Source organism: Salvelinus alpinus, chromosome 25 (genome assembly GCF_045679555.1).
Source record: "Salvelinus alpinus chromosome 25, SLU_Salpinus.1, whole genome shotgun sequence".
Classification (NCBI taxonomy): Eukaryota; Metazoa; Chordata; class Actinopteri; order Salmoniformes; family Salmonidae; genus Salvelinus; species Salvelinus alpinus.
Window position 1 is genome coordinate 18,456,606 of NC_092110.1, and position 20,937 is coordinate 18,477,542.

The following is a 20,937-nucleotide window of genomic DNA, read 5'->3' on the forward strand; positions in this document are numbered from 1 at the left end:
TCAGAGGTGAAGGGTTGTCACTAGTTACCACAGTCAAAATGGCTAAATATATAGTAACATTTCATGAAAGCAACCTTTGCTTTTTGGTCTTAATTTAAGGTTAAGTTTAAAATCGGATTTTAAGAATACAATTTTTTTTTAATAGGCGTGGTTTAGACATAAGTATGACTTTGTGGCTGTGGTAAGTAGTGACGACAGAGGCGAGGTGGTCACGGATAGAAAGAATACAACGTTTGTCAAATTAACGTCGAACGTTGAAAAGTGTTGCATTTGAGCTAGATCTACCCTCTTCCCTAACCGAAGCATCCTGCTATGTTAATTCTCCTAACCTGCTACAAAAAGTAACATCTCACAAAAGCTGAATCCCTCCTTGCCATGACTAGGCGAGGTCGAGGACAGTCGCAAAAATAACTCAAACGTCTCCCCACAGTCTCACTCCCTGACATCAACAGTTTTACGGCAAATGGAATATGGCGGAAGGTGAAACATCGTTAAACGGACTGGAGCTCAGTAAGGTATGGTATGCTCTAAATGTAATTTCTGTAAATTACACGCGTATTTTGTCTTGATCTATCTTATATTTTACTGATGATATGGTTTTACACTATATTTGAGTCAGTTCCCGTTTTACTTGGTGGACGCTCTTCTACGCACCCCTTTTCAAGTTTGCTAACCTGCTAACGCTAGCAACATTTACTAGCTACTGGAGCTAGCTAGCTAATGTTGCAAGAATACTATTTTGGTGGGCATCGCATTACCTATCTATCTATCTAGCTAGCTAGTTAAGATATGTCTGGTACTTTAATTATGAATTGTGTTCATAGAGCTAACGTTAGTTCAGATGTTCTTGATGGTAGTTAGTTAGCTAGCTACGTTGTCACACAGCAACGGATAATCTTGCTGGTCAGGATCTGTGACTAACGTTAGCTTATAGCGTGTGTGTGTGGGATACGTTAATTTGACAAACAGTATTCTTTCTAGCCATGACCATCTCGCCTCTGTCATCACGAGTTACCACAGCCACAAAGTCATAATTATGGCTAAACACTGCCTATTTAAAAAAGTGTTTGTGTGTTTTAATTTGAGCTTGCTAGGTTAATGCTTTTTGTCAGAACACTGTATAACAAAGATGTTTTTATCATTCAAGAAGAAGGTGGTTCAAGACCGCCTTTTGATGTACTATCACCTATATATAAATATATATATGCTGCCTCAAGTAGAAAGAGTCTCGATTAGTGTGCATTTAACCCGGATGTTGCTCTTCTCCCTCTCATGTCTTGCAGAGATGGCGGGATGCTGCCGACTGCGGGGCAGAGATGCTCCGCTTCGTGGTGGAGCAGGTGCCACAGATCTACTGCCTGGAGGTGGAGTCCAACTCTCAGGAGGAGGAGGAAGTGGTGCAGAGCCGTCTTCTGCAGCCACTGGAGTGTTTCCTGTTCGGCGAGGACCCTCAGGCTGGCCTGGAGAAGCTCCAGCAGGGCAGTGCCTCCTCACAGCTTTGTGGACGTGTCTTCAAGGAGGGGGAGACTGTCTACTCTTGCAGGTCAGAACCAGCTTACTAATTGTCATGCATCAATGCTCATTAAGACACCTGCTTATCAGACAGCGATTTCATAACTTTTGAACCAACTCAGTCAGTAGTTGTAAGGCGATGGCATGTCAAGAAACAGAAATATGAAGAATCTGTTGACCATATGAACGTACTGTAAGGTGATGACATTTTTAGCAACCCGATTAGATATAAGCTCTGAAGGTGACTTATTTAAAAAATATATAGATATATTCTCCCCCTCTTAACTCGACTAGTAATGTGGTTCAAAGATCAATGTAAATATATCAAAATAGTTATTTAGAATTGATTTGCAAAAGCTGCAGTTCTAGTATTACCTAATTGGCCTACCTTTTGGTCACCTCACACACTACAACACTACAGTACTTAGCCTAACTGGCTCTAATTAATAGTTAAGTTAATTCTGTATCAGATTTTAGTGTGTGACTGTGTTTTCGAGCCAACTGTTGAGATGTGTGTGATCAAATTACGACTCTAACCTCCTGCGGGTCTGATTACAGGGACTGTGCGATAGATCCCACATGCGTACTGTGCATGGACTGCTTCCAGGACAGTGTGCACAAGGGCCATCGTTATAAAGTAAGTTCCCGTTTTAAAACGTGTTTTTTTTGGATGGTTTTAGTGTTTAACATAAGTGTTGATAACATCTCGTGAAATCTCACCTGCTGTCCGTGTCCATTACTGATGTTGTGTGATTCTTATAGATGCACGCTTCATCAGGAGGGGGGTTCTGTGACTGTGGGGATCTGGAGGCCTGGAAGACTGGGCCCTGCTGCTCCAAACACGACCCAGGGGCTGCCACTGCCATGGAAACGGTGCGTTTCATAACAGCCGGAAGAGAGAAGGGGGGGGGGGGGGGTCACATTTTATTTTTCCATTCTGTGTTGATGACCTCTGTGCTTCTTTTCCTGTCTTGAGTTGGAGAATGCACTTTTGGCCTTCAACAAGAAAGTGTCTGGGAAATTGACACTTGGTCAGCCTCCATCACAAAACAAATTAGAGCTGGAATGACAGAGGGAGGGTGGTTGCAGAGAGGCCTTATGGAAAATAAGGGGATGAGATAAAGGCAGTCTACTGACGTTCTATTTAATTTGGTCCACTTATGTTATTATCATCCATCAACAATGTTTCCATATCAACATGGAATGGTTTTTGCTGATAATCTTGATAAGAAACAATTATAAATAGGCCTAAATGGAGGGGCATTCAAGTCATTGAACAGTGTGGTGAACGGTCATGAAACAAAAGTGGTTGAGTACTGATTACTTATGCAGCCCAGCCCAGGTGTTGTCTGGCTTTCCTTACCCAGTGTGCTGAGATTACTGGGCCTTCCTCTGATAAGATCAGGAGCGGTGAGCAAACACAAAGGCCCATGTGGCTCATTGCCTCTATCCGTAAACAGCAGGTGCCTCTATTGAAGGCTGGCCGCTGCCCTGTAGGCTGCTTTTTAGTGACACATCACATGACAACACTGTCTGGGTCTCAAACAAGGAAGCTCTCAGGCGGGTGATGTCCCAGACCTAATGTCTAGTGATAGATTACATCCCCTGTTTTGACATGGTAGTGTGACATGGTGTCTAGAATAGATAAACAGACAAACTGACTGTAGCTCTACCTATGTGTTATTTTGCCTATGTGTTGAATAACGTTTGTGTTCTTTTTGATAGTCTGTACACTTCTGATTGTGGTCTTACAGTGCATTTGGAAAGTATTTGACTTTTTCCCATATTTTGTTAGGTTACAGGCTTGTTCTAAAATTGATTAATACTTTTTTCCCCCCTCATCAATCTACACACACTACCCCAAATTTATATAAAACAAAAATATTACTGAAATATTACATTTACATAAGTATTCAGATCCTTTACTCAGTACTTTCTTGAAGCACCTTTGGCAGCGATTACAACCTTGAGTCTTCTTGGGTGTCAGGGTGGAGAACATCACTTCTAAAATGAGATCATATGAATTACTACATTCTGTGCTAACTGAATACAAAAACAAATTAAACAAATATTTTCTAACATTGTTACACATATGATAATAGATATGATTATTACACCTACATATGAAACATGATTCATTTTTAACATAATATAGTGTGCTATAAGCACAGCACTTATTCATTTAATTAATAACATTAGTTCTGATTTCTTATTTTACTATTGAGTTATTAAATAACCTAAGTTAATTATTTATTCAGGCAGCCATAGACTGCAGATGGATTTTTGAAAATTTTAAATATTTTTGTATTAATTTTTTTACACCTTTATTTAACTAGGCAAGTCAGTTAAGAAAAAAATCTTATTTTCAATGACAGCCTAGGAACAGTGGGTTAACTCCCTGTTCAGGGGCAGAACGACAGATTTGTACCTTGTTAGCTCAGGGATTTGAGCTTGCACCCTTTCGGTTACTAGTCCAACGCTCTAACCACTAGGCTACCCTGCCGCCCCAATTAGGAAGCGTATGATTGTATAAGTAGACTCAATCATTATTATAATTGAAATATAAGTCAGTGCCTTAACATGTAACACGTAGCCTACTGTCAGATTACAGATAGTCCTGAATGAATCGTGAATAATGAGGAAAGTTACAGAAGCACAAATATACCCCCAAGACATTCTAACCTCTCACCATCACAAAACATACTATATTATTATTTACAATAAAAGTGACTCAAATGACTACATTTTTTACCATTAATTTATATTATGCCCCAAATAATCTGAAACACTACCAAAACAAACAGCAAATGCATCCAACAAGTTTGTCAAGTCACAAGCTTGATGTAATCATTGTGTGCTTGGAATATGGAACCAAATACTAAACCTTTGACTACTTTAATACACAAGTGAATTTGTCCCAATAATTTTGGTTCCCTAAAATGGGGGGACTATGTACAAAAAGTGCTGTAATTTCTAAACGGTTCACCCAATATGGATGGAAAATACCCTTAAAGCTGACGGGCTGCACTTTAACCTCATAGTCATTTGTATCATTTCAAATCCAAAGTGCTAGAGTACAGAGCCAAAAAAAACAGAAAATGTCACTGTCCCAATTAGGGCTGTCCCTGACAAAAAACAAATCTTGGTCGACTGAAAGTCGTCTGTTCTTAAGCGTGTATTTTTTAAACGTGCATTTTTCCATGTACAGTACCAGTCAAAAGTTTGGACACGCCTACTCATTCAAGTGTTTTTCTTAGTAAAAAAGTTTTTCTTCATTGTAGAGTAATAGTGAAGACATCAAAACTATGAAATAACACGTAAGGAATCATGTAGTAACCAAAAAAGTTTTAAACAAATAAAAATATATTTTAGATTTTTCAATGTAGCCACCCTTTACCTTGACAGCTTTGCACACTCTTGTTATTCTCTCAACAAGCATCACCTGGAATGCTTTTCCAGCATATGGTGAGCACTTGTCGGCTGTGGTCCAACTCGTCCCAAACTATCTCAATTGGTTTTAGGTCGGGTGATTGTGGAGGCAAGGTCATCTGATGCAGCACCATCACTCTCCTTCTTGATCAAATAGTACCTTACACAGCATGGAGGTGTGTTGTGGGTCATTGTCCTGTTAAAAAACAAATGATAGTCCCACTAAGCGCAAACCAGATGGGATGGCATATCGCTACAGAATACTGTGATAACCACGCTGGTTGTGTGTCTTGAATTCTAAATAATCACAGACAGTGTCACCAGCAAAGCAGCCCCACACCATCACACCTCCTCCTCCATACTTCATGTTGGGAACCACACATGCAGAGATCATCCGTTCACCTACTTTGCATCTCACAAAGACACAGCGGTTGTAACCAAACATATCGAATTTGGACTCATCAGACCAAAGGACAGATTTCCATCGGTCTAATGTCCATAGCTCGTGTTTCTTGGCCCAAGCAAGTTTCTTCTTCTTGTTTGTGTCCTTTAGTAGTGGTTTCATTGCAGCAATTCGACTATGAAGGCCTGATACACAGTCTCTTCTGAACAGTTAATGTTAATGTGTCTGTTAGTTGAACTCTGAAGCATTTATTTGGGCTGCAATTTCTGAGGCTGGTAACTAATGAACTTATCCTCTGCAGCAGAGATAACTCTGGGTCTTCCTTTCCTGTGGCGGTCCTCATGAGAGCTGCTTGACTTAAACAATCTCAGTCGACCAACAGGCTAATGACCAAACAATTGACCAGTCGACTAATTGGTGTCAGCCCTAGTCCCCAATTTTTTTTCACCTTTATTTAACCAGGTAGGCTAGTTGAGAACAAGTTCTCATTTGCAACTGCGACCTGGCCAAGATAAAGCATAGCAGTGTGAACAGACAACAACACAGAGTTACACATGGAGTAAACAATAAACAAGTCAATAACATAGTAGGGGGAAAAAAGAAGAAAAAAAAGAGAATCTATATACAATGTGTGCAAAAGGCATGAGGTAGGCAATAAATAGGCCATAGGAGCGAATAATTACAATTTAGCAGATTAACACTGGGGTGATAAATCATCAGATGATCATGTGCAAATAGAGATACTGGTGTGCAAAAGAGCAGAAAAGTAAATAAAATACAAACAGTATGGGGATGAGGTAGGTAAATTGGGTGGGCTATATACCGATGGACTATGTACAGCTGCAGCGATCGGTTAGCTGCTCAGATAGCAGATGTTTAAAGTTGTTGAGGGAGATAAAAGTCTCCAACTTCAGAGATTTTTGCAATTCGTTCCAGTCGCAGGCAGCAGAGAACTGGAAGGAAAGGCGGCCAAATGAGGTTTTGGCGTTAGGGATGATCAGTGAGATACATCTGCTGGAGCGCGTACTATGGGTGGGTGTTGCCATCGTGACCAGTGAACTGAGATAAGGCGGCGCTTTACCTAGCATATTCTTGTAGATGACCTGGAGCCAGTGGGTCTGACGACGAACATGCAGCGAGGGCCAGCCGACTAGAGCATACAGGTCGCAGTGGTGGGTGGTATATGGGGCTTTAGTAACAAAACGGATGGCACTGTGATAAACTGCATCCAGTTTGCTGAGTAGAGTATTGGAAGCTATTTTGTAGATGACATCGCCGAAGTCGAGGATCGGTAGGATAGTCAGTTTTACTAGGGTAAGTTTGGCGGCGTGAGTGAAGGAGGCTTTGTTGCGAAATAGAAAGCCGACTCTCGAGAGTTTGCAGTCTAGCCAGACATCTAGGTACTTATAGATGTCCACATATTCTAGGTCGGAACCATCCAGGGTGGTGATGCTAGTCGGGCGTGCGGGTGCAGGTTGCGACCGGTTGAAAAGCATGCATTTGGTTTTACTAGCGTTTAAGAGCAGTTGGAGGCCACGGAAGGAGTGTTGTATGGCATTGAAGCTCGTTTGGAGGTTAGATAGCACAGTGTCCAAGGAAGGGCCAGAAGTATACAGAATGGTGTCGTCTGCGTAGAGGTGGATCAGGGAATCGCCCGCAGCAAGAGCAACATCATTGATATATACAGAGAAAAGAGTCGGCCCGAGAATTGAACCCTGTGGTACCCCCATAGAGACTGCCAGAGGACCGGACAACATGCCCTCCGATTTGACACACTGAACTCTGTCTGCGAAGTAGTTGGTGAACCAGGCAAGGCAGTCATTAGAAAAACCGAGGCTACTGAGTCTGCCGATAAGAATATGGTGATTGACAGAGTCGAAAGCCTTGGCCAGGTCGATGAAGACGGCTGCACAGTACTGTCTTTTATCGATGGCGGTTATGATATCGTTTAGTACCTTGAGCGTGGCTGAGGTGCACCCGTGACCGGCTCGGAAACCGGATTGCACAGCGGAGAAGGTACGGTGGGATTCGAGATGGTCAGTGATCTGTTTGTTGACTTGGCTTTCGAAGACCTTAGATAGGCAGGGGCAGGATGGATATAGGTCTGTAACAGTTTGTGTCCAGGGTGTCTCCCCCTTTGAAGAGGGGGATGACCGCGGCAGCTTTCAGATGTCTCAGATGATACGAAGGAGAGGTTGAACAGGCTGGAGATAGGGGGTGCGACAATGGCGGCGGACAGTTTCAGAAATAGAGGGTCCAGATTGTCAAGCCCAGCTGATTTGTATGGGTCCAGGTTTTGCAGCTCTTTCAGAACATCTGCTATCTGGATTTGGGTAAAGGAGAAGCTGGGGAGGCTTGGGCGAGTAGCAGCGGGGGGGGGGCGGAGCTGTTGGCCAGGGTTGGAGTAGCAAGGAGGAAGGCATGGCCAGCTGTTGAGAAATGCTTGTTGAAGTCTTCGATTATCACGGATTTATCGGTGGTGACCGTGTTACCTAGCCTCAGTGCAGTGGGCAGCTGGGAGGAGGTGCTCTTGTTCTCCATGGACTTTACAGTGTCCCAGAACTTTTTGGAGTTAGAGCTACAGGATGCAAATTTCTGCTTGAAAAAGCTGGCCTTTGCTTTCCTGACTGACTGCGTGTATTGGTTCCTGACTTCCCTGAACAGTTGCAAATCGCGGGGACCATTCGATGCTATTGCAGTTCGCCACAGGATGTTTTTGTGCTGGTCGAGGGCAGTCAGGTCTGGAGTGAACCAAGGGCTATATCTGTTCTTAGTTCTGCATTTTTTGAACGGAGCATGCTTGTCTAAGATGGTGAGGAAGTTACTTTTAAAGAATGACCAGGCATCCTCAACTGACGGGATGAGGTCAATATCCTTCCAGGATACCCGGGCCAGGTCGATTAGAAAGGCCTGCTTGCAGAAGTGTTTTAGGGAGTGTTTGACAGTGATGAGGGGTGGTCGTTTGACCGCGGACCCGTAGCGGATACAGGCAATGAGGCAGTGATCGCTGAGATCCTGATTGAAGACAGCAGAGGTGTATTTGGAGGGCAAGTTGGTCAGGATAATGTCTATTAGGGTGCCCATGTTTACGGATTTAGGGTTGTACCTGGCGGGTTCCTTGATGATTTGTGTGAGATTGAGGGCATCTAGCTTAGATTGTAGGACTGCCGGGGTGTTAAGCATATCCCAGTTTAGGTCACCTAACAGAACAAACTCTGAAGCTAGATGGGGGGCGATCAATTCACAGATGGTGTCCAGGGCACAGCTGGGAGCTGAGGGGGTGTCGGTAGCAGGCGGCAACAGTGAGAGACTTATACCAATACTTTTGTATCTCCTGTCCAGCTTGTTTATCAAATCACATTTTATTGATCACATACACGTTTTTAGCAGATGTTATTGCAGGTTTAGCGAAATGCTTGTGCTTCTAGTTCCAACAGTATAGCAATATCTAATAAGTAATATCTAACATTTTCACAACGAATGCCAAATACACACAAATCTAAGTAAAGGAATGGAATTAAGAATATATAAATATATGGTTGAGCAATGTCAGTGGCATAGACTAAGATACAGTAGATAGTATAGAATTAAGCAATAAGGCATGAGGAGGTGTGGTATTTGGCCAATATACCACGGCTAAGGGCTGTTCTTATGCACTATGCATCGCAGAGTGCCTGGACACAGCCCTTAGCCGTGTTATATTGGCCATATACCACAAATCCCCAAGGTGGCTTATTGCTATTATAAACTGGTTACCAACGTAATAAAAATAAATGTTTTGTCATACCCGTGGTATACGGTCTGATATGGCACGGCTGTCAGCCAATCAGCATTCAGGGCTCGACCCACCCAGTTTATAATACAGTATGTACATATGAGATGAGTGATGCAAGATATGTAAACATTTATTACAGTGACTATAGTGTTCCATTTATTAAAGTGGCCAATGATTTCAAGTCTGTGTACCTAGGCTGCAGCCTCTCTGTACTAGTGATAGCTATTTAAGTCTGATGGCCTTGAGATAGAAGCTGTTTTTCAATCTCTCGGTCCCAGCTTTGATGCAGCTGTACTGACCTCGCTGTCTGGATGATAGCGGGGTGTACAGGCAGTGGCTCGGGTGGTTGCTGTCCTTGATGATCTTTTTGGCCATATTGTGACATCAGGTGCTGTAGATGTCCTGGAGGGCAGGTAGTTTGCCCCCGGTGATGCGTTGTGCAGACCACACCACCCTCTAGAGAACCCTGCGGTTGTGGGCGGTGCAGTTGCCGTACCAGGCAGTGATACAGCCCGACAGGATGTGCTCAATTGTGCATCTGTAAAAGTTTGAGGGTTTTAGTTGACAAGCCAAATGAGCAATGTTTATCATGTTCTTGAAGCCGTCTTTCCTGACTGTATAAATAGGAATCATATCTTTGTTTGTGATAGGTGATATCTTCTGGGATTTCTATGTGTAGGCGGGATGTTTTTTTGTAGGGTGTTAAACTTAAACGCATCAGCAGTCAATGCCTGCTTAACATAGGTGGCTGAGAGGCTTTTCTGCTGTCGATTAATTTAAAAAAAACATTTCACCTTGCAATTGTCATAAAGTAGGGAATGGTTCTTCAAATTATTGAATACATGTGTGGTGTTGTCTCCATAACACTTGTATTTGGTTGACATCGGTTTGCCTGTAGCCGAAATGCTGCCATACCACTGAAGATGCTCTGTCACCAAATCGGTGGTCTCGTTGGCACTAGCAGCACTCGTGTTTCCGACACAATGTGAAGCCCTTTCCAGCGTCTAACTGCGCGCTCTAAGCGGGGAAGCTTGTGATTGGCAAGCGTGTGCATGCCATGCAGAGTAAGAGAGCCCGCTTGTTATTGGTCAGCATCCTCTGTGCATGTAGAGATTGAATGAGGCTAGCGCATTTGGAGGAGGTACCATAGTTTATTTTTAACGTAGTGTCAAAGAAAGGAGATAATCGCAGTCTCTTGTGATATGGGTATCGCAATTTCGATCTGAATTCGATTAATCGTGCGGCCTTAACGTCTCTATTACGAAACGGTATATCGTCCAACCTAGTCTATGCCATATTATGTAGTGTACAGTTTAGAAGTTAGTCTTGTCTTCCTCTTTTGTTAAGAGATTAGTCAATTTGGCACTACGTCCAACCAGAGTTGTAGGTAATGGCGGACTGAAGATGGCAGACTGAACGTAGTTATGTAGAGCACCTCAAGATAAAAACGTAATATTCAATATCGGAAAGTTAGACTAAATATTAGCACTACACAATCTGGTGGGTGATAACCTTCAATCTGGATAACAAAACAAATCTTAAGACTAGAGAAATGTATCGACAAATATTACGAAAACAAGCAACACCTAAACATGATGGAGAGTAAGACAGGGGAACCTATTTCAAAATGAAAATGTGACCCTTCTACAGACACAGACAATTTAATATTTTCACCACCGGGAATGGTAAAGGTCAAAACCGATTTGTTAAAATCAATAAATTACAAACTGGGTATGCTTGAATTAGTCAGTAAGGATATAAAAGAGTTGAAGGCAAGCCTCGAGATGTGTGATGAAAAAGCTGCGACATTGGAGACAGATACAAACAAACTAAAAGGGACAGTCAATAAGATTGAAATCGAAATGAATGAACTTAAAAAGGAGTACACTGTTCTGAGAGAAGCCTTACTTGACCTACAGACTAGATCCATGAGAGAGAATCTCGTACTTACAGGTATCCAAGAGAAAAAATGAGAAGTTCCTGAATCTGTAGTTAGAGTTCCTCCTTAGAGAGCTTCAGATTCCACGCGAAGCTATCAACAAAATCCAACTCGAACGTGCACACCGCTTCGGGCAGAGGTATGAACGCCCAATCGTTGCCAAATTTGCTTCTTTTAAAGATAAAATAATGGTTAAAAGCCTGCGTAAAAGACTTGCTGGGACCAAAATTGGCATGAATGACCAGTTCCCGAAGGAAATTGCAGAACGACGTAAAGTTCTGTGTCCAATTTTCAAGGAAAATAGATTAAAATGGAAACGAGTAGCTTTCGTCATCGATAAACTATATATTGATAACCAGTTGTTCAGAGACACAAAGACTACTCCATGTCTATTTTTAAAAAATTACGAAGTTCTTATAGACGAGGAAAATAATGAAACACAATTCTAGCCTGGTTATGGATTGTAATAATACAACAAAAATATAGCTTTTCTATATTTCTTCAAATATAACTAATTGGAACACAAAAGCAGGGTTGGTCCTGCAAAGCCAAAGCCCCCTAAAGGGAGAGCATTCTATACAAGGAAATTCTCAAAGCTGCTTATGAGAACCTTGACGACCTTGTACCTAGCCGGTGGGGATTCCGGTGGGGTGCCCCCCACCCAGGCAGTGGCAGTGCTGGCAACACTAGCTGCAGTGCTGGCAACACTAGCTGCAGTGCTGGCAACACTAGCTGCAGTAACCCATGGGGAGGGGGTCACACTCGGACATTCAGAGGGGGTATATTATTTTGGCCCTGGTGGCACAAAATCAAAAGTCTGACTGCATGGAGATGCTTGGGAATATGGTCAATACGGGGGACAGTGTTGTGGTTCTTTCAGGGAAAAGGGGTACATTTGACCTCCCATCATCCTGGACATGACAATGGTTAATAAAATCTCCCCATTTCTGCCCATTTTCTTTGCACAGTCTTGCAGGCCTTCTCATACAGCTGCACCTGTATATGCAGTCGTAAATCAAGATCTTTCTTGAGTTGGGCTCTGGGATGGTGCAACTGTTGAGAATGTGAGCCTATAGTTATGTGGGGGAAAGGTTTGAGTGTGTAGGTGCGTATCCCACAACTGTTGCGAAGGAGTAAAAGGTGTTAGGGACAATATAGGATGATTCACAATAATTTTTTGCTAATATAATAATTGCTTGCAATAATGTAATTTTGGTAATGGCGAGACTGGTGAGAGGTAAAATCCTTTGCATAAATTGCCTACATTACTACAAATATTAATGGCTAATTATGGAAAATAAGAAACGGGATTTAAAAAATATATAGCCATCAAAAAAATAAATATATAATACAAATCGAGGTGAGGGAGATGGAAATGCATTTGGCGGTTGATCTACTTCTGTTCTGTAAATGGCACTGTGTGCTCTTTCCGAAGGATGGATCCCAGTCTTTTCAGGGCTATGGGATCCGGGGGGTCGGGGGTGGTCTGCCGGGCATTGGGATGACAATCCAACTCGGGATGAGGAGGGCTTTTAGCGGGTGGAATAGTGGGGACCAATTGTAGGTTTACTTAGTAGAAATGCAAATATCATGGTGCAGCTATAAAGACACTCAATCATCATGTTACTTTTTAATGGTACGTTTACAAACATATATTTTGATAAATAGAATTGAAAGTTGTGAAATAAGGCGGAGATAGCGGTCCTGCTGCTGGGTTGTTGCCCTCCTACGGCCTCCTCCACGTCTCCTGATGTACTGGCCTGTCTCCTGGTAGCGCCTCCATGCTCTGGACACTACGCTGACAGACACAGCAAACCTTCTTGCCCCAGCTCGCATTGATGTGCCATCCTGGATGAGCTGCACTACCTGATCCACTTGTGTGGGTTGTAGACTCCGTCTCATGCTACCACTAGAGTGAGAGCACCGCCAGCATTCAAAAGTGACCAAAAGATCAGCCAGGAAGCATAGGAACGAGAAGTGGTGTGTGGTCACCACCTGCAGAATCACTCCTTTATTGGGGGTGTCTTGCTAATTGCCTATAATTTCTACCTTTTATCTATTCCATTTGCACAACAGCATGTGAAATTTATTGTCAATCAGTGTTGCTTCCTAAGTGGACAGTTTGATTTCACAGAAGTATGATTGACTTGGAGTTACATTGTGTTGTTTAAGTGTTTCCTTTATTTTTTTGAGCAGTGTATATATACAGTGGGGAGAACAAGTATTTGATACACTGCCGATTTTGCAGGTTTTCCTACTTACAAAGCATGTAGAGGTCTGTAATTTTTATCATAGGTACACTTCAACTGTGAGAGACGGAATCTAAAACAAAAATCCAGAAAATCACATTGTATGATTTTTAACTAATTCCTTTGCATTTTATTGCATGACATAAGTATTTGATACATCAGAAAAGCATAACTTAATATTTGGTACAGAAACCTTTGTTTGCAATTACAGAGATCATACGTTTCCTGTAGTTCTTGACCAGGTTTGCACACACTGCAGCAGGGATTTTGGCCCACTCCTCCATACAGACCTTCTCCAGATCCTTCAGGTTTCGGGGCTGTCGCTGGGCAATACGGAATTTCAGCTCCCTCCAAAGATTTTCTATTGGATTCAGGTCTGGAGACTGGCTAGACCACTCCAGGACCTTGAGATGCTTCTTACGGAGCCACTCCTTAGTTGCCCTGGCTGTGTGTTTCGGGTCGTTGTCATGCTGGAAGACCCAGCCACGACCCATCTTCAATGCTCTTACTGAGGGAAGGAGGTTGTTGGCCAAGATCTCGCGATACATGGCCCCATCCATCCTCCCCTCAATACGGTGCAGTCGTCCTGTCCCCTTTGCAGAAAAGCAGCCCCAAAGAATGATGTTTCCACCTCCATGCTTCACGTTTGGGATGGGTTCTTGGGGTTGTACTCATCCTTCTTCTTCCTCCAAACACAGCGAGTGGAGTTTAGACCAAAAAGTTATATTTTTGTCTCATCAGACCACATGACCTTCTCCCATTCCTCCTCTGGATCATCCAGATGGTCATTGGCAAACTTCAGACGGGCCTGGACATGCGCTGGCTTGAGCAGGGGGACCTTGCATGCGCTGCAGGATTTTAATCCATGACGGCGTAGTGTGTTACTAATGGTTTTCTTTGAGACTGTGGTCCCAGCTCTCTTCAGGTCATTGACCAGGTCCTGCCGTGTAGTTCTGGGCTGATCCCTCACCTTCCTCATGATCATTGATGCCCCACGAGGTGATATCTTGCATGGAGCCCCAGACCGAGGGTGATTGACCGTCATCTTGAACTTCTTCCATTTTCTAATAATTGCGCCAACAGTTGTTGCCTTCTCACCAAGCTGCTTGCCTATTGTCCTGTAGCCCATCCCAGCCTTGTGCAGGTCTACAATTTTAGCCCTTATGTCCTTACACAGCTCTCTGGTCTTGGCCATTGTGGAGAGGTTGGAGTCTGTTTGATTGAGTGTGTGGACAGGTGTCTTTTATACAGGTAACGAGTTCAAACAGGTGCAGTTAATACAGGTAATGAGTGGAGAACAGGAGGGCTTCTTAAAGAAAAACTAACAGGTCTGTGAGAGCCGGAATTCTTACTGGTTGGTAGGTGATCAAATACTTATGTCATGCAATAAAATGCAAATTAATTACTTAAAAATCATACAATGTGATTTTCTGGATTTTTGTTTTAGATTCCGTCTCTCACAGTTGAAGTGTACCTATGATAAAAATTACAGACCTCTACATGCTTTGTAAGTAGGAAAACCTGCAAAATCGGCAGTGTATCAAATACTTGTTCTCCCCACTGTATATATATATATATTGATTTATTGATTTATTTCATCTTTATTTAACCAGGTAGGCTAGTTGAGAACAAGTTCTCATTTACAACTGCGACCTGGCCAAGATAAAGCAAAGCAGTGCGACACAAACAACAACACAGAGTTACACATGGAATAAACAAACATACAGTCAATAATACAATAGAAAAGTCTATATGTGTGCAAATGAGGTAGGATAACGGAGGTAAGGCAATAAATAGGCCATAGTGGCGAAATAATTACAATATAGCAATTAAACAGTGGAGTTATAGATGTGCAGAAGATGAGTGTACAAGTAGAGATACTGGGGTGCAAAGGAGCAAAATAGTTAACAGTATGGGGATGAGGTAGTTGGGTGGGCTATGTACAGGTGCAGTGATCTGTGAGCTGCTCTGACAGCTGGTGCTTAAAGCTAGTGAGGGAGATATGAGTCTCCAGCTTCAGTGATTTTTGCAGTTCGTTCCAGTCATTGGCAGCAGAAAACTGGAAGGAAAGGTGGCCGAAGGAGGAATTGGCTTTGGGGGTTACCAGTGAAATATACCTGCTGGAGCACGTGCTCCGGGTGGGTGCTGCTATGTTGACCAGTGAGCTGCGATAAGGCGGGGCTTTACCTAGCAAAGACTTATAGATGACCTGGAGCCAGTGGGTTTGGCGACGAATATGAAGCGAGGGCCAGCCAACGAGAGCATACAGGTCGCAATGGTGGGTAGTATATGGGGCTTTGGTGGCAAAACGGATGGCACTGTGATAGACTGCATCCAATTTGCTGAGTAGAGTGTTGGAGGCTACTTTGCAAATGACAAAGTCAAGGATCGGTAGGATAGTTAGTTTTACGAGGGTATGTTTGGCAGCATGAGTGAAGGATGCTTTGTTGCAGGTGGGCAGCGATCAGTTGAAGAGCATGCATTTAGTTTTACTTGCATTTAAGAGCAGTTGGAGGCCACGGAAGGAGAGTTGTATGGCATTGAAGCTCGTCTGGAGGTTATTTAACAGTGTCCAAAGATGGGCCAGATGTATACAGAATGGTGTCGTCTGCGTAGAGGGGGATCAGAGAATCACCAGCAGCAAGAGCGACATCATCGATGTTTACAGAGAAAGTTGGCACGAGAATTGAACACTGTGGCACCCCCATAGAGACTGACAGAAGTCTGGACAACAGGCCCTCCGATTTGACACACTGAACTTTGTCTGAGAAGTAGTTGGTGAACCAGGCGAGGCATTCATTTTGGAAACCAAGGCTGTTGAGTCTGCCGCTAAGAATGTGGTGAATGACAGAGTCGAAAGCTTTGGCTAGGTCGATGAATACAACTGCACAGTAATGTCTCTTATCAATGGCGGTTATGATATCGTTTAGGACCTTGAGCGTGGCAGAGGTGCACCCATGACCAGCTCGGAAACCAGATTGCATAGCGGAGAAGGTACGGTGGGATTCGAAATGGTCGGTGATCTTTTTGTTAACTTGGCTTTCGAAGACCTTAGGCAGGGTTGGATAGATATAGGTCTATAGCAGTTTGGGTCTAGAGTGTCTCCCCCTTTGAAGAGGGGGATGACCGTGGCAGCTTTCCAATCTTTGGGGATCTCAGACGATATGAAAGAGAGGTTCAACAGGCTAGTACTAGGGGTTTCAACAATTTCGGCTGATAATTTTAGACAGGGTCCAGATTGTCTAGCCCGGCTGATTTGTAGAGTTCCAGATTTTGCCGCTCTTTCAGAACATCAGCTATCTGGATTTGGGTGAAGGAGAAATGGTGGAGGCTTGGACAAGTTGCTGTGGGGGATGCAAGACTGTTGACTGGGGTAGGGTTAGCCAGGTGGAAGCATGGCCAGCCGTAGAAAAATGCTTATTGAAATTCTCAATTATTGTGGATTTATCGGTGGTGACAGTGTTTCCTAGCCTCAGTGCAGTGGGCAGCTGGGAGGAGGTGCTCTTATTCTCCATGGATTTTAGTGTGCCAAAATGTTTTTGAGATTGTGCTATAGGATGCAAATTTCTGTTTGAAAAAGCTAGCCTTTGCTTTCCTAACTGCCTGTGTATATTGGTTCCTAACTTCCCTGAAAAGTCGCATATCGCGGGGGCTGTTCAATGCTAATGCAGTACGCCACAGGATGTTTTTGTGCTGGTCAAGGGCAGTCAGGTCTGGAGTGAACCAGGGGCTATATCTGTTCCTTGTTCTTCATTTTTTGAATGGGGCATGCTTATTTAAGGTTGTGAGGAAATTACTTTTAAAGAATGACCAGGCATCCTCTACTGACGGAATAAGGTCAATGTCCTTCCAGGATACCCGGGCCAGGTCGATTAGAAAGGCCTGCTCGCTGAAGTGTTTTAGGGAGAGTTTGACAGTGATGAGGGGTGGTTGTTTGATCGCAGACCCATTACGGATGCAGGCATTGAGACAGTGATCGCTGAGATCCTGGTTGAAGACAGCAGAGGTGTATTTGGAGGGCAGGTTGGTTAGGATAATATCTATGAGGGTGCCCATGTTTATGGATTTGGGGTTGTACCTGGTAGGTTCATTGATAATTTGTGTGAGATTGGGGGCATCAAGCTTAGATTGTAGGATGGCCTTGGTGTTAAGCATGTCCCAGTTTAGGTCACCTAACAGCACGAGCTCTGAAGTAAGATTGGGGCCAATCAATTGACATATTTACATTTACATTACATTTAAGTCATTTAGCAGACGCTCTTATCCAGAGCGACTTACAAATTGGTGCATTCACCTTATGATATCCAGTGGAACAACCACTTTACAATAGTGCATCTAACTCTTTTAAGGGGGGGGGGGGGTTAGAAGGATTACTTTATCCTATCCTAGGTATTCCTTAAAGAGGTGGGGTTTCAGGTGTCTCCGGAAGGTGGTGATTGACTCCGCTGACCTGGCGTCGTGAGGGAGTTTGTTCCACCATTGGGGTGCCAGAGCAGCGAACAGTTTTGACTGGGCTGAGCGGGAACTGTACTTCCTCAGAGGTAGGGAGGCGAGCAGGCCAGAGGTGGATGAACGCAGTGCCCTTGTTTGGGTGTAGGGCCTGATCAGAGCCTGAAGGTACGGAGGTGCCGTTCCCCTCACAGCTCCGTAGGCAAGCACCATGGTCTTGTAGCGGATGCGAGCTTCAACTGGAAGCCAGTGGAGAGAGCGGAGGAGCGGGGTGACGTGAGAGAACTTGGGAAAGTTGAACACCAGACGGGCTGCGGCGTTCTGGATGAGTTGTAGGGGTTTAATGGCACAGGCAGGGAGCCCAGCCAACAGCGAGTTGCAGTAATCCAGACGGGAGATGACAAGTGCCTGGATTAGGACCTGCGCCGCTTCCTGCGTGAGGCAGGGTCGTACTCTGCGAATGTTGTAGAGCATGAACCTACAGGAACGGGTCACCGCCTTGATGTTAGTTGAGAACGACAGGGTGTTGTCCAGGATCACGCCAAGGTTCTTAGCACTCTGGGAGGAGGACACAATGGAGTTGTCAACCGTGATGGCAAGATCATGGAACGGGCAGTCCTTCCCCGGGAGGAAGAGCAGCTCCGTCTTGCCGAGGTTCAGCTTGAGGTGGTGATCCGTCATCCACACTGATATGTCTGCCAGACATGCAGAGATGCGATTCACCACCTGGTTATCAGAGGGGGGAAAGGAGAAGATTAATTGTGTGGACATATGGTGTCCAGGGCACAGCTGGGGGCAGAAGGTGGTCTATAGCAAGTGGCAACGGTGAGAGAATTGTTTCTGGAAAGGTGGATTTTTTAAATTAGGAGCTCAAATTGTTTGGGCACAGACCTGGATAGTAAGACAGAGCTCTGCAGGCTATCTTTGTAGTAGATTGCAACTCCGCCCCCTTTGGCAGTTCTATCTTGTCGGAAAATGTTATAGTTAGGGATGGACATTTCAGGGTTTTTGGTGGTCTTCTAAGCCAGGATTCAGACACAGCTAGGACATATAAAGATCCAGTCCATTTAAAAAATTGGAGGCCTCTTACACTTCAGTGTTGTGATTAAAAAATCCTAGCAAGATGCTTGGCGCATAGAATTAAAAAGTAATGTCAGATATTATTCATCCTAATCAGACAGGTTTTTTTCATGGACGATACATTGGAGATAATATAAGACAAGTACTGGAAACAATAGAATACTATGAAATATCAGGGACTCCAGGCCTGGTTTTCATAGCTGATTTTGAAAAGGCTTTTGATAAAGTATGACTGGAGTTTATATATACAGTGGGGAGAACAAGTATTTGATACACTGCTGATTTTGCAGGTTTTCCTACTTACAAAGCATGTAGAGGTCTGTAATTTTTATCATAGGTACACTTCAACTGTGAGAGATGGAATCTAAAACAAAAATCCAGAAAATCACATTGTATGATTTTTAAGTAATTAATTTGCATTTTATTGCGTGACATAAGTATTTGATCACCTACCAACCAGTAAGAATTCCGTCTCTCACAGACCTGTTAGTTTTTCTTTAAGAAGCCCTCCTGTTCTCCACTCATTACCTGTATTAACTGCACCTGTTTGAACTTGTTACCTGTATAAAAGACACCTGTCCACACACTCAATCAAAGAGACTCCAACCTTTCCACAATGGCCAAGACCAGAGAGCTGTGTAGGGACATCAGGGCTAAAATTGTAGACCTGCACAAGGCTGGGATGGGCTACAGAACAATAGGCAAGCAGCTTGGTGAGAAGGCAACAACTGTTGGCGCAATTATTAGAAACATAAATGATTATTAGAAACATATGTAGCTCGTTTTTGGTCACAGGTCCAGGAATGGCTGAAGAATTGCAACATTTGTCGAGAACTAATGCTACAGATAGCAATACTGGGTGATTTGAAAAGCCATAGTCAATCAATCAATAATATAATAATTATTTTAGCAAAAAAATATATTTTTAATTTACAATCTGTAGAAGCTATGAGAATAGAAAGGTTCAGTGCTTTTGTGAAGCATCACAGCACAGTTGAAAAATATCTGGCAAATAGAGATCCAAAATGGATGGTGTTAAGACCTTGATGGGAGGGGTTGAATGGAGCTGAAGGGTGGGATTAATAACAAGATAACCAATGTAAAACATACAGGGTCTGTAAAATGTATATAGGTTCAGAAATGTTGCGAAATAGCACAGTTACAAATATAAATAAAACTGGATGGACATCAGAAATAGAGCAAGGACTAAAAACAAACAAAATATAACTATTGTAAAATTGTCTGTAAGATGTGTATAAGATGTATAAACTGAAGGTAGAATTCTAAGTGTTATTGTTTATTAGTTTACTCCAATTGGGGGAAGGGTGGTAGGTTTTGCGGAGAATAATAAAGGTATATTCTAAAAAAAAGTATGTATGTCTGTATATGGATATATATATTTACCAAAAAAAGATATGGGAATATTAAGCTGATCCACCAAAAAAGGGAAAAAATAGAGATTATGTGAAGAAAAACAATGAGCTCTGTCTCATTTGAGTTTTCTAAATAACTTTTGTTGAATTAGGTATTGTATACATTTGTATATGTCTGAACTGTCTTAGTTATGCATGTGTAGGGCCCTATAAAATCTGCTATGTGGACGGAATCACAGAATCCAGACATTAAAACAACGTTCAACAATATTCAAAAATATATTGAACTTAGTAGGAAATCAACTAAATATATTGAATTTATTAGTAAATGATTTAATTTGCCCAAGATTATGATAAGACATGAACAAAGTCAAATGCATAAATGATTCATATTGTCATAGAATTTACCACCAGGGACACCTGAAGTCAATATTAAATGAATCATTCTTTATTATCGACAAGCTGGAGAGGTTCCAACAAACTTAATGCACCAAGTACTACACGTCTGTCAGGAGTTCCCCCGGGGCAGTCCCGTTAGTTATTTTATATACTGCTTACACAGACAAGTTATATTTGCATGATTAATTATTCATATTATTTCTAACGTTTGGTTCATGCATGTGACCGACCAATACCTTACAAGGCTTCGTCTCTCTACTTTGTGTCGCCGTTAGTGATGATGTTAAGACAACCGTCTTCTGGTAGAGGGAAAGGTTATCCCAAAAACC

The 20,937-nt window shown here is 43.0% G+C and overlaps 1 protein-coding gene across 1 annotated transcript in view; it reads left to right on the forward strand.

Moving 5' to 3' along the window:
* The first annotated feature begins 181 nt into the window (after positions 1 to 181).
* Positions 182 to 20,937, forward strand: part of ubr1 (ubiquitin protein ligase E3 component n-recognin 1) — a 44,273-nt gene continuing 23,517 nt past the window's right edge. The window contains exons 1-4 of the mRNA XM_071365976.1: positions 182 to 515; positions 1,284 to 1,543; positions 2,071 to 2,149; positions 2,275 to 2,385. Coding sequence (XP_071222077.1) covers positions 471 to 515; positions 1,284 to 1,543; positions 2,071 to 2,149; positions 2,275 to 2,385 — 495 coding nt within the window. The 5' untranslated portion in view covers positions 182 to 470. The remainder of the gene's footprint in view (positions 516 to 1,283; positions 1,544 to 2,070; positions 2,150 to 2,274; positions 2,386 to 20,937) is intronic.